At 53.8% G+C, this 13,520-nt stretch overlaps 1 protein-coding gene and 1 pseudogene across 1 annotated transcript; both read right to left on the minus strand.

Annotated features, from left to right (window-relative positions):
• Positions 1 to 917: 917 nt before the first annotated feature.
• On the minus strand, positions 918 to 3,619 carry LOC134434095 (serine/threonine-protein kinase pim-1-like; annotated as a pseudogene).
• Positions 3,620 to 8,236: 4,617 nt separating this feature from the next.
• On the minus strand, positions 8,237 to 9,145 carry LOC134434195 (olfactory receptor 14J1-like; the record flags this gene model as incomplete). The annotated part of the gene is made up of 1 exon (XM_063182874.1): positions 8,237 to 9,145. A coding segment is annotated over exon 1 (909 nt), but the record flags the coding sequence as incomplete, so codon positions are not given.
• Between the last annotated feature and the right edge of the window lie 4,375 nt (positions 9,146 to 13,520).

The following is a 13,520-nucleotide window of genomic DNA, read 5'->3' on the forward strand; positions in this document are numbered from 1 at the left end:
CCGAAATGGAAGCTGTAGCTGGCTGGGTACAGGCAGGTCTCTTCACCGGAACAGGACCCCTCTGTGGGCGAGAGAGGCTCCCCTGTTCTTCCTCTGGAAAATCTGCTCACCAGAAAGGAGCTGGGCTTTCCAGAGGCGCCGAACAGTCCACGAAACTTCTTCTGGGAATATTCCCAAAGTCTCTAGCCGAGGGCCTTGCAACCAAAGCCGCTTTCAGCTGGATGCACGGCTGCCAGAAGCTTCTCCAAGGTGATGCGGGTCCGTCTTGGGCTGCAGAGTCGCTTTGCCCCACGTTGGGCGCCAAATATTGGAAAAAAATGCTCCCAATATTACCAGTTAGATTGTGCCTGGGCCAGTCTGACCCTCGCTGCTGGGCCAAAGGCAGCAACTGCGGTGTGTCACCCCAGAGATACCTTAGCTTGCTGGTGGTTGCAGCTGGGCACTGAACAAGTCCAGGCTTGTTAGGAACCCCATACCTCAGGAGGAATAGCTTCAGGCGATGGTGAAGAGAAAAAGGAGAGGATTCTGCTGGAGGGTTTAATGTCCAGAGGTTTATTCCATGGTTACAGAGGTCTGAACGTGAGGAATTGCTCCAACAGAACACGGCCGCATGGTCTGATCACCTTTTTAAGCTCAGGGACAGGGGGAGGGGAGGTACAGGTGAGCCACCAACCAGGTGAGAGGGGCAGGGTCTCAGGGGAAGATGACACCCAGTCAGGCCAATGACCTCTGGGCATAGGGGCATCCTTTGAACTTGACCAACCACACGACACCTTGCTGGAATGTTAAGCCTGATTGACAGGACTCACTCAGCATGGGGGCAAGGGGGAAGGGAGAGAGACATAGGCACACTTGGGGGAATGACCTGGAAGGCCAAAATGGGACATTACAGCACACCACAACAGCAGAGGAATATCCTGCATCCAAGGATCACAGAACAGGTCTTCCAATGTGTGTCTGTCCAAGGAATTCACAGATAAACACCACCTGATCAGATCTTTGCACTCTGGGGAGAGAAAGCAGAAACTGACGGTCACACAGAGAAGGCTCCTGTCTGCTTTGCCCCACCATTCCCACGCCCAGGCCATTCTGGATGCGCTCAGAGCTGGGCCTAAACTTTCCCATCCATTCCCTGTTTTGGAGAAGAGCAGGAAATGTGCCACCTCCTCAGCAGCTGCCAGTGCAGGATGCCCAAAACCCCGCTGCTGTCTCCCAGCACTGGGATTCCCCCTGTCCCCAGAGATGAGGATCCACCTTGAGAGAGCCTTTGTGGCAGCAGGAGCTGGCCCCAGCTGATGTTCTGGCCCCTCCTGAAAGGGTGCTCCCCACAGACCATCTGGTGCAGCAGGATGCCCAGGGACCAGACCATTGCTGCCTTGCCATGGTGCCAGCCAAAGTCGTTCCATTCCGGGGGGCTGTATGACTGTGTTCCTATGGAATACAGATGGAGTTCATCAGGGGGATGCTGCTGCTCCCAGAGCCTGGCCCCAGCATCCCTGGGTGTGCGGGGGCTGCATCAGGGACACACAGGGTGACCACTGCCTCTCACCAGCACCTGGGACTTGTGCACAAACCTAGGGTTGGAAAAGAAGCCTCTGGTGTTGGAAGAGGGCTGCCCTGGCTAGGCCTGACCATGACATGCAAAGGAAAAACCCACTCCATGCTGGGGAAAAAACACGCCCTTATCCTCCCTGCCTACATTGCCCCAAAAATATTATGAAGCCAAGGCAAACAGGGCGAGTGGAGTAGTCCAAGCCCTTCCTCTCATCTGCACACCAAAGTGGCTGGGGCACAGGTTCCGGCCCCCCTCTCTGCTACCCCCACCCACGGGGGTTTTAGTCGGGCTGGCTGCCCCAGCCCAGCCCCAGTCCTGGGCAGAGTGGCTGGCAAAGGCTCCCAGCAGGGCTGGAAGATGGCTCCTGACCCAGCCCCACTCTAAAGCAACTCAGCTGAAGACTTGGTCCCCTGACTGGCAACAAAAGGGAGAATCCCCGCTGCCACAGCCAGCTTGGGCTGGGAGATGTTGGGCCATGAGATGTCAGCAGTGAGAGGATAGCCCTGTGTAGGCTCACCTGCCAAGTGAGTGTAGACTGTGTCCTGCAGGTAGGTGCCACAGCCAAAGTCAATGAGTTTGGCCTGCCCGGTGGCCAGGTCGAGCAGGATGTTCTTGGGCTTGATGTCCCTGTGCAGGACCCCGCAGCTGGTGCAGTGCCGCACAGCCTCCAGCACCTGGCAGAACAGCTCCCGTGCCTCCTTCTCTGGCAGGAACCCCCACTCCGCCAGGACACCCGAGAGCTCCTGGCACTGCTCCGGACGCTCCAGCACAAGCAGGAAGCTATTGGGGAGCTCAAGCCACTCCAGGAGCTGAATGACACTACCACAGCCACGGGACACCTTGGCCAGCAGCACGATCTCCAGCATGGCGCTGGTGCCGTCAGTGGGGCCGAAGCCGTGCCAGGCCTGTGGAAGCCCTCAGCCAGCCCGGGATGCTCTGCACGCCCCACTCAGCCCACGCCGGCTCTCCCCGCAGGGCTCCCTGCGGGTCCCACCGTGCCAGGCCCTGGCTCCTCGCCGCCCGGCACAGCCCAGCTGCTGCCGCTGGCCCAGCTCACTCACCAGCTTGCCCCAGGGCCGGATGCGATCCCTCAGCACATGTTTGATGGCGACCTGTGAGCGAGGGAGAGCAGCGGGCTGAGCTCGCCACCCGCCATGCCCAGACCCATCCTCCTCCTCCTCCTCCTTCCCCTTCGCCTGCACCCGCCGCCGGCCCCGCCGCTCACCAGGGCGCCATCCGAGAGCTGCGTGGCCGCAAAGACACTGCCGAAGCCACCGCACCCCAGCAGCGATCCCAGCCAGTACCGCTCCTGCAGGGCCTCGTGCACCTTCCCTGCGGGCGGGACGCGGCTGTCAGTGCTCGACCCAGGGCCAGCAATGGCCCCCGAGTGCCCCTCACCCACCCCAGGCCCGGCATCCCCACCCGCCTCAGGCCCTGGCTGCTTGTGGCCAGAGGCTGCACTGCTGAGCGGCGGAGCCCAGGCCGGGGAAGCCGCAGCGGGAGTGGCTGCGCCGCCTGTGTCCTCTGCGGGCCCCGGGAGGAGCCGAGGCTGGGGCCGGGATTGGGACCAGACCCTGCATCGGAGCCGGGCTCGGACCATGCGGAGGCAAAGGGCAGCAATGCCGCCCCCGCACCAAGCACTGATGCCCGCCCAGCAGCGCCACCGTCAGTACGGCCAGAGCCAGGCGGAGGTGACACCGCAGCGGGACGGCCGGGGCCGGGCATGGGGCAGCCCCGCCCAGGGCCAGGGGTGAGCCGGGGGCATGGCCTGGCCCGGCAGGGGAGAGAGAGGCGGGGAGAGGGGAGGGACACCAGGCTAGGGACCCCAAGAGAAGGGTGCCCAACAGCAGGAAAGCGAAAGAATGAGAAAGAAAAAGAGAAAGAGAAAGAAAAGGACAAAGACTATTCAAAAGTATCTGTTTTGGTCCTGCCGCCACTACTGCTGCCGCCGTTGCTGCTGCTGCCACTGCTGCTGCTGCCGCCGCTGCAACTGAAGCGCTGGGGCCGTTCGTCCCCGTGTCTGTTCCCCGCTCGCCCCACGAGCCCCACGTTCAAGCCCCGCATGCCCCGGGGACAGCCCCTCCGTCTGACCAAACACGGGAACTTTGCAGTGCTGAGCACAGATGCAGAGCTCTCACTCCTGCACGCTGGCACAGCGATCCCCTCGCTCGCTGCTGTGCATTGTCCTTGCTGAGGGGCTAACACTGTTGGGGCACCTTCCCTTGGGGTAGGATTCCTACCTGAGCCCAGCACTGCACTTACATCTCCAGTGTTGCTTTCCTATAAAAACAGGGGAAGGAAAACTGTGCATGGCTCATGGTATTTTAGAGTGTCTAAAAATCACTAAGTCATCCATCTTAGAGGTGAGGTGCATCTGGAATTACTGGGATGGAGGAACAGTGCAACATGGAAAAGGGGAGCATAGAAATAAATAGAGGAAAACATCTTGGATTGTTTCTTTCATTTTCATTTCCCTTCTGGAAAGCTGTTTCAGTTTTCCAGGAAACTTCTCCTGTCTGCTCTTCCCAAGAATCTCTCATGGAGAACAAGGTCAAGCTTCTGTCACAAGATTTGCCACCAGGAAATTATGCCACTGGTGAAATTTTCATTGTGACTGTTTGTGCTGGTTTAGGGCAAATTTTGGGAGAAAACCTCCAAAAGGGGTCCGTCTAGAAAGCAAGTTCAAGAAGCCCTTCCCTTTACTAGTTCAGGAAAAGACTTCCCTTGAAAAAAATGAAAAAAAACCAGTTTATTTAACAAGTAAAGTATTCACAAGCATGAAAAATTAATAATATTTAATCAAACCTCTGACAGTGCTGAAGAGATGGCAAATTCAGAAAGTCCTTTCTGTGGGTTGTAGTTGGCTCACTCGGTCTCTTCTAAGTCCCTCTGCCGCTGGAATGCAGTGTCCCAGAGCTCGGGGGGCCACAGGTGTGAGCTGCAGGTGTTTTTCTGGGTTTTCAGTCCAGAGCAGGTTTAAACAGTTCCAAGAAAAAGGAAAGTCACACTCCAAGGAACTTCTCTTCCTAAGCTAGCTAAAACCAAATTGCTAGACCTGGGCTGTGAAGGCATTGGGAAATTTCCAAATCTGGGCACTGGCAGTCCCAGCAAACACCATATCTGGATGGTGCTGGAGCCAGAACCTGCAAATTTCCAAATGTTGTCTTTCTGTGCCAGCAAATCACTGGGCTTGGGCTGTGCCAGCACCAGGAAGTTTTCAGATCTGGGTGCTGGTGCTGCCAGCAAACACCAGATCTGGGTGGTGTCATTGCCAGCAACAGAAATCTGCCAGATTTGGGCTCTGCTGGCACTGAGAAATTTCCAAATCTGGATTCTGGTTACATGAAACACAAGATGTGGGGGCAGTGCCAGACCCAGTAGCAGGAAGCTGCCACAAGTTTTGGATTTCTGTTCCAGCAAATTGCTGCACTTGGGCTGTGCCAGAATAGGGAAATTTCCAGATGTGGGAACTGACAGTGCCAGCAAACAGCCCATTTCAGGTTCCAGGCTCCAGGAAGGACTGGATCTGGATGCCTTCCTATTTTCTTTCCTTCTTTTCTTTCTTCTTTTGGGATCCTGCTGCCAGCAAACTCCAGACTGGGCAGCACTGGCAAGGGGAAATTGTCAGGTTTTAGCTTTCTTTGCCAGCAAATTTCTGGACATGGGTGGTGACAGAAGAGGGAAATTGCCAGATGTGGGCACTGGCAGTGCCAGCGCACACCAGATCTGGGTGGGGAATGTGCCAGCACCAGGAAATTGCCAAATGTTAACTTTCAGTGCCAGCATATTGCTGCAATTATGCTGTGCAGGAACCTGAAAAATTTTGGATCTGGGCACTTGTGGTGTCAACAAACACAAGATTGGGTTGCTGTAGGTACCAGGTATTTGCAAGGTTTTGGCTTTCTTTGCCAGAAAATTACTAGACTTGGGCTGTGCTGGCACTGGGAAATTCCCGCATCTGGGCACTGGTGGTGCCAGCAAACACCGGATCTTGGCATTGCCAATGACGATAGCAGGGAATTGCCAGATTGTGGCTTTCTGTGCCAGAAAATTGCTGGACTTGGCTCTGCCAGAACAGGGAAATATCCAGATGTGAGCACTGGCAGTGGCAGCAAACACCAGGTCTGGGCGTCTGTATTGGCATCAGGAGACTGCCTGATTTTGGCTTTCTGTGCCAGCAAATTGCTGGACTTGGGCTGTGCCAGCACTGGGAAATTTCCAGATCTGGGATCTTGCACAACAAACACCAGACCTGGGTGCTGCTGGTGGCAGCACCAGGAAGCTGCTGGGTTCTGGCTTTCTTTGCCAGAAAATTGCTGCATTTAGGTTTTGCTGGATCTGAGAAATTTCCAGATGCTAATTTTCTGTGGCAGCAAACTGCTGGAATTAGGCTGTGCAGGCATCTGAAACATTCCCGATCTGGGTACTGGCAGTGTCAGCAAACCCGAGATCGGGTTGCTGTAGGTACCAGGTCTTTGCTTGGTTTTGACTTTCTTTGCCAACAAGTTGCTGCACTTGGGCTGTACCAGAATATGGAAATATCAAGATCTGGGAACTGGCAGTGCCAGCAAACACCACATTTCAGGAAGGATTGGATCTGGACCCGTTCCCTCCCTACCTCCCTCCCTCAACAAGGGTGCCAGAGGGGCTGGACAGCAGCCAGGCAGAAAGGGACCTGCAGGGAGTGATGGACAGCAGGCTGGACATGAGCCAGCAGTGTGCCCAGGTGGCCAAGGAGGCCAATGGCTCCTGGCCTGTATCAGGAATGGTGTGGCCAGCAGGAGCAGGGCAGGGATTCTTCCCCTGTGGTCATCACTGCTTGGGCAGCACCTCGAGTACTGTTTGCACTTCTGGGGCCCCCAATTTAGGAAGGACATGGAGGGGCTGGGGTGTGTCCAGAGAAGGGCAAAAAGGCTGGGAGGGGATCTGGAACACAAGAGCTGTGAGGACCGGCTGAGTGAGCAGGGATTGTTTCTCCTGGAGGAGAGGAGGCCCAGGGGAGACAAGGCAGTGTAAGGGCACAGGTTGGACTTGATGATCTCCATGGCCTGTTCCAACATTGCTGTTTCTGGGATTCTCTGAAATCACCCTTGGAGCAGTTGCAGGATGAGCCCTGGGCCTCCTCTTCAGAAGCTCCAGCAGCCCGGGTCCCTCACCTTCTGCTGTCAGCCCCCAAGCCCATCCTGTCAGTCCTGCAGAGCCTCTGCAGCCCCTACTCACTGCCCAGAACAGGGAGCCCCAGAGCCAGACACAGCAGCCCAGATGTGCCCCCCTGGCCTGGGGTGCCTCTGACAAGGGAGCAGCACCAGGCCCTGCAGGAGCCTGCAGACAATTCCTGCAGTATTTGCAGGATGATCCTGCTCCCCAAGGGATGTTCCCATGGGGCCAAGTCAGGAACTGCAATGGGGAGTGTGGCCAGAGAGGGAAGGGCAAACAGGGATGGGCTGTTTGCAGGGGAGGAAAGCGGGGTGGGCAATGGGAAGAAATTTGTATCAGGAAGAGGAAAGAAAGCAAAAGTAATGGAGAGGAAATGCTCAGGACAGTTTGGGGGTGGCTGCCAGGCAGCCCTGGCTCTGAGCAACAGCGTCTGCAGTGGGATAGGAAACTCCCATCTGATGGGAACAAACTTTCTGGCTGAGTGCAGAGGGCAGGACAAAGCTGAGTGGTTTCCCTGGTGTCCCCCAGTCCTTGCTGGCCCCAGGGGCTGATGGCATTTGTGCTCCCTCAGGTTCATGTCCCCACAGCAACAGCATGGGGGTGCTCCCCCTGCTGTGTGCAATGCAAACAGGGGCTGCTGAGCCAGTGCTGCTGTGTCTGTGCCTGCAAGGATGGGGCACCTGTGTGAGCTGGGGGAGAGGCCAGGGCTGCAGAGGGGGGATGTTGTATGCAGCTCCATGAGGATGCTCTGGGATGCTGCCCTGGGCTGTGCAGCACATTGGGGATGGATCAGCCCCTGCTCTGCTGCACCTTCCCATCTCCCCCACGGCCCTTGCAGAGCCCCAGCCATGCTGTTTGCCCCCAGCCTGCCCACAGCCAGCCTGGGGCTGCTCACAGGGCTTTTCTGTGCTGAGCATTGGCCAGGCCATGTTCTTGAGAGAGTCTGGGCAAGGAGCCTGGAGCCCCCAGGCCCTGGCCTGAGGCGTCAGCGCTGCCCCAGCAGTGCCCATGGCCTGTCCCTGCTGCAGCCCCAGCACTGCCACCCCCAGGGCTGTGCCCGGCCCTGAGAGCACTCAGGCCCTACAGGAACACCAGGGCCACCAGGACAGTGGGGCAGGGCCACGGCAGCAGCACTGGCCACACCAAGTGCTGCTGCTGCTGGGCACAGCTGCTGGGCCAGCACTGATCTGCCCCCAGCTCTGCACACAGACATTGCTGCTGCAGCTCCAGAGAAGGCAACAAAAGGGCATCTCTGCAGAAAACTCTGCTGGGAGGTCCTTTAACTCCTTTAAAGCGACCAAGGGAACAGCCCCTCATTGACACTCTCTGTGGGCACAGGGAAGTTGGAGAGAAACAAAATGAGAAATGGCACTAACAATGACATTTCTTTGTTGAAAGAATTAAAATTAAAACAAAGGGAAAGAACCTTCAGAATGAAACCAACAAGAAGTATCAAAGATGAGTTTTATTACAAGTCATTCACAGAAATTGGCCAGCAGTTAAATGTTTTTGAAACCATCCAGTCATCAGTCTCCACATGGCAGCCTTGAGCTCCTGGTTCCTCAGGCTGTAGATGAGAGGGTTCAGGGCGGAAGGCACCACCGAGTACAGAACTGACACCACCAGATCCAGGGATTTGGTGGAGAAGGAGGGAGGCTTCAGGTAGGCAAACGTGCCAGTGCTGATGAATAGGGAGACCACAGCCAGGTGAGGGAGACAGGTGGAAAAGGCTTTGTGTTTTCCCTGCTCTGAGGGGAACCTCAGCACTGCCCTGAAAATCTGCACATAGGAGAAAACTATGAACACGAAACAACACAATGATAAACTGCTAGTAACCACAAGAAGTCCAAGTTCCATTAGATAGGATTTGGAGCAGGAGAGCTTGAGGATCTGGGGAATTTCACAGAAGAACTGGCCCAGGGCATTACCATGGCACAGGGGCAGGGAAAATGTATTGGCTGTGTGCAGCAGAGCATTGAGAAAGCCAGTGGCCCAGGCAGCTGCTGCCATGTGGGCACAAGCTCTGCTGCCCAGGAGGGTCCTGTAGTGCAGGGGTTTGCAGATGGACACGTAGCGGTCGTAGCACATGATGGTCAGAAGATAGTACTCTGTTAGAGCACAGAAAACAAAAAAAAAGACTTGAGCAGCACATCCTGAGTAGGAGATGTTCCTGGTGTCCCAGAGGGAATTGTGCATGGCTTTGGGGACAGTGGTGCAGATGGAGCCCAGGTCAGTGAGGGCCAGGTTGAGCAGGAAGAAGAACATGGGCGTGTGCAGGTGGTGGCTGCAGGCTACGGCACTGATGATGAGGCCGTTGCCCAGGAGGGCAGCCAGGGAGATGCCCAGCAAGAGGCAGAAGTGCAGGAGCTGCAGCTGCCGCGTGTCTGCCAATGCCAGCAGGAGGAAGTGCCTGATGGAGCTGCTGTTGAACATTTGCAATGCCTTGGCATGGGGATCTGTAGCAAAAGTAATCATGGAATAGTTGGACTTGGAGAGGACTTTAAATATCTCAGCAGAGCTTGGGGGCACTTTCCCCCCACTGCCTGCCCAGGGCTCTGCTGCCTGGAGCTGTCCCTGCCAGCAGCTGCTTCTCTGTGCCCACTGCTGGGCTCCGCCAGTGCTGCCAGAGCCCAGCCCAGCCCTGGGGGCTCAGCTCTGCCCTGCAGACCCCTCCCAGCTCTGGCACTTCCCAGGGGCAGCTCTGGCTCTGCAGGCTCTGATGGTAACCTCAGAGCAACCCTGAGGAGGCTGGAAAAGTGACACTGATGCTGCCTGGGAGGGACCCTGTGCTGATTTCTGTCACTGCCTGCTTTATTCAGATCTGTGAGAAATTCTTTTTTTTTTTTTCCACATGAGCTGCGAGATGAATATCTATGTGCAATTTCCCACCCAGGCAACCCAGAGCATTAAATAAGAAAAGCAAGATTTTCCCTTTTATGCAGTCCTTGCCTTGCTGTGCTCCCTGTATAATCTAGTTGTAAACATTCTGGAGTTAAATGCCATCCTAGAAGCAGTCCTGAACAATGCAGCATCCTCCCCACACAAGGAGAACACTTCCAAGCCTTACTAGCTGTCTCTTCCCACCCAGATCTTGTCCCCCAGTGCTGGGAGCAGCTGCCAGGGCTGGCTGAGAGCTGTCCCTGGCAGGCAGCAGAGTCCTTGCCCCAGCACAGTGCCCTGGGCTGCAGGACCCTGCTCTGCACGACAGCCCTGGGCACCCCTGGCTGCTCTGCACAAGAGACAGTCAGAGAATGTACTCACAGGGTCTGTAGGCATTGGGATGTTCCAGCTTTAGGAGATGGCTCCAGGAGCTGCAGCTGCATTGTCCTGCAGCCAGAGGCTCCTGTGCCAAGGGCTGGCAGTGATTCTGCCCCAGGCACTTCTCAGCCCCTTCCCAGCCCTGACTGATTGAAGCTCTCTGTGCCTCTGTGCTGTGCCCAGGGTGGCTGCAGGCAGTGCCCCAGCCCTGCTGGGCTGGCAGAAGAGCTGCTTATCAAGAGAAATGTGCTTTTGAAGCTCTGCTTGTTTACCAGGAGCTGCCTCTGGGCCAGGAGCCCAACCCATCTCAGCAGCACAGACACAGCACAAGGATTTTAATGAGCCTCTGGGGCTTTGTGCTCAGGCCCTGAACATCAGTCCCTGAGAGGGAGCTGAAGAAACCTCTCCAGAACTCCAAGTAAGAATCCAACTCCAAAGTTTCTTGGACTTGTAATGGGTCCCAGTGAGGGACACAACTGACAGTGTCCCCAGGCCCCAGGCAGAGCAGAGAACTGGAGGCAGTGATGACAGGTGGGGACAAAGAGAAGCCAAGTCTTGGTGCCCTGGGGCACAGCAGCAGGGTCTGTGCCACCAAGGGCTGGGAGGAGACACCTTGTTGTGAGGCCCTGGGGCCTCCTGGCACAGCCCCAGCCAGGCTGGGACCTGTCAGCCCCTTGTCCTGCCCTCAGCATCCCCCCTAGCCAACATCCCAGTGGCCTCAAGGATCTGCTGGAAGGAGTCCCTGGGGAGCCTTGCTCAGGAATGGCCCTGGGGGCTTCTCAATGCTCCCTGCAGGGACTGCAGGTTTTTCAAAGGACTTTGGGTTTTGCTTTTGCCTTGGAGTCTCTGAGAGGTTTCTGCAGTCATGGCCTCCAATCATCTGCTTTAATTAGTCCCTGGAGAGTCTTTGTCAGTAACGACACTCAGTGGGGCTCATTAATACTTCAGGGTATTTCTGTTTTTTAGGGTACTTGGTGTTTCCCGTTTGATATATACTTTATGAAAAAAATGGTGCAGTCACAGCCTCCAATTACATGCTTTAATTAGTCCCTTGATAGCCTTTGGCAGTAATGACACTTAGTAGGCTCATTAATGATTCAAGGTACTTCAGTTATTTTAAGGTATTTGGTGTTGCCCTTTTCATACAGACTCTGTGAGAGGTTTGTGCAATCATGGCCCCAATTTTCTGCTTTAATGAGTCCCTTGAGAGCTTCGTACTGACACTCAGTGGGGCTCATTAATGCTTTGAGATACTCAAGGTTTTTAAGGTACTTTGGAATTTCCTTTCCACTCTGAATATCTGAGAGGTTTTTGTGCAATCCTGGCCTCCAATTCTCTCCTCCAAGGAGTCCATGAGGAGCTTGTGTTGGGAATGGACCTCAGGGAGACCCATTCATGCTTTCAGACACTTTGTTGTTTTCTTCTGACTTTGACTTCTGGAAAGGTTTGTGCTATCTCCCCCTAAGCCTGAACTTACAGGTCTCAGCTCCAAATGCACGACAGGGCTCATTAGGATCAAGCAAGTCCTGACAAACCATGGCTCTGCCTTGATTTCCCTCTGGTCTGGAGCAGTTCATTAGGAATGTTTCCTTTTACAGTTATGGAGAAATATTTCAATGAGCTTCTAAGAAATATGTAATCCTATCTTAAAGGGTGTTCTTTATTGCTCTTATTATACAAGAGGTGGTTGCAGCATTCTGTGATTGATACTGATCCAGGGTCTCTCCTAAGGAGGTCTGGCCAGGTCAGAGAAGTTTCACCCTGATAGCTGACCCAGTGTGGACAACCTTGCCTCACATTCCCCAACCCCATGTGACAAACAATTTTCACTTTCAAAAATTTAAATGCTTTATTAAGTCCTTATCAAAATAGAACAGAAGACTGAATAAAGAAATGAATACAACACCAGGAGCAAAGGATTCCGTCACCATGTGCTTATCTACAAAATGGATGTTCTGTCTTTTATACCTCCAGCCTCTCCCAAAGTCTTGTCAATCCACTCCTTCTTCGTTGTCCAGTGATGGAGATCACTGTCTTACACCTTGATTGGGGGTCAGGTGCTGCCATAGTAACAAGCCAACCCTCCCAAATGCCCCAACTACTGAGGCCGTCCTGTGATAACAATGCAAGGGGGAGGGGAAGGATAACAATACATCTACAGAACTTCTCTTAACATATATTCAATATTCACCCCTTAATTGTGTGAATCAACCCTAGGATTACTCATCTATAACAAGCCCCTCTTCACTTTTTCTCTAAGTAATTTTGCTTTAACAATTAAGTAAAAAACTTTCTCTTTCTCTTGAATGAGTCATACCAGCATCTGTTGATGTGGGCAAGGATAGTGGGAACAGGAGAAAAAAAATCTCAGGCTTTCCTTAGACACACTTATTTGGAATGGACAAAAGGGCATCACAGATGTCCAGTATGGCTTTGACTCCCATCTACCATGCCTATGTGGCTGCTGCCCATAGTCAGTGTATCTTAGGGGTGAGTACAGAGGCCAACTTGGTCCTGCCCTCCAGTCCCTCTTGAATTAAAACACAACTGAGGAATGATAGAGGTCTGATATGGCCTTTTGTCCCTACCTTACCATGCCTATGGGGTTGCTACCCACAGCAGGGCTATGGAGCCTTCTTGGTAGCAAACAAAGGGGCCAACCCAGTCTTGCCCTCCTTCCTTTATCTTATTTTCTTAAAGAAGTTCTTCCATTACCTTTTACATTCCTTTGTGTACCTCCCCTCAACAGATGCTGGTAATTCTCACCCATGAAAACAGGAAGACAGTTCTCGAGCTGGTTGGTGGAAGCTTGACTCTACTTTTTGGGTGTCTTGCTGTTTTTCTGGTTGTCTCTCAGTCTCTGCTTGAGGGTCGATTTTGTTTTACCCAGCCTGGATGTTACAGTCCATTCTTGATGTTACAGTCCATTCTTTGGGTTGTTCTACTGGGCCTTTGACTCTGTTGCCATGAGTCCATCCCCGCTCTGCAGTTGGCATGGCCGATTCAGTGGTGAGCAGTACCTGAAAGGGACCTTCCCACTGAGGAGTTGGAGGCTGATCTCTCCATGACTTAATCATCATTCAATCCTTGGGATTAATATTAATGATTCTTAAATCCAGGGTGGCAGTTTGAGGAATTGCCCCTTTATGTCTTAGTCCTTCTAAGGTTTGTGCTATGGACATCACTTACTTCTGGCATTGGCTTCCCCTTCCTCATAGGCGGCAACCTTCTAGGGTGAGGTCAGGAAGGGTAACCCAAACATCATTTCATAGGGTGAGACCCCCAGATCTGACTGGGGTTGGGTTCTAATTCTTAATAAGGCCAAAGGGAGACATTTTATCCATGACATGACCTTTGGGTTTTAATCATTATCTTAACTAGAGCTCTTTTAAGAGTTTGATTCATTCTTTCCACCCAACTGGAACTCTGTGGATGCCATGGAGTGTGTAATTCCAATTTTACTCCAAGGGCCTGAACAACTTTCTGCAATATCTTTGATGTGAAATGAGTTCCCTTGTCTGAATCAATCCTGTTTGCCATCCCATGTCAG

Source organism: Melospiza melodia, unplaced genomic scaffold (assembly GCF_035770615.1).
Source record: "Melospiza melodia melodia isolate bMelMel2 unplaced genomic scaffold, bMelMel2.pri scaffold_32, whole genome shotgun sequence".
NCBI classification, from domain to species: domain Eukaryota; kingdom Metazoa; phylum Chordata; class Aves; order Passeriformes; family Passerellidae; genus Melospiza; species Melospiza melodia.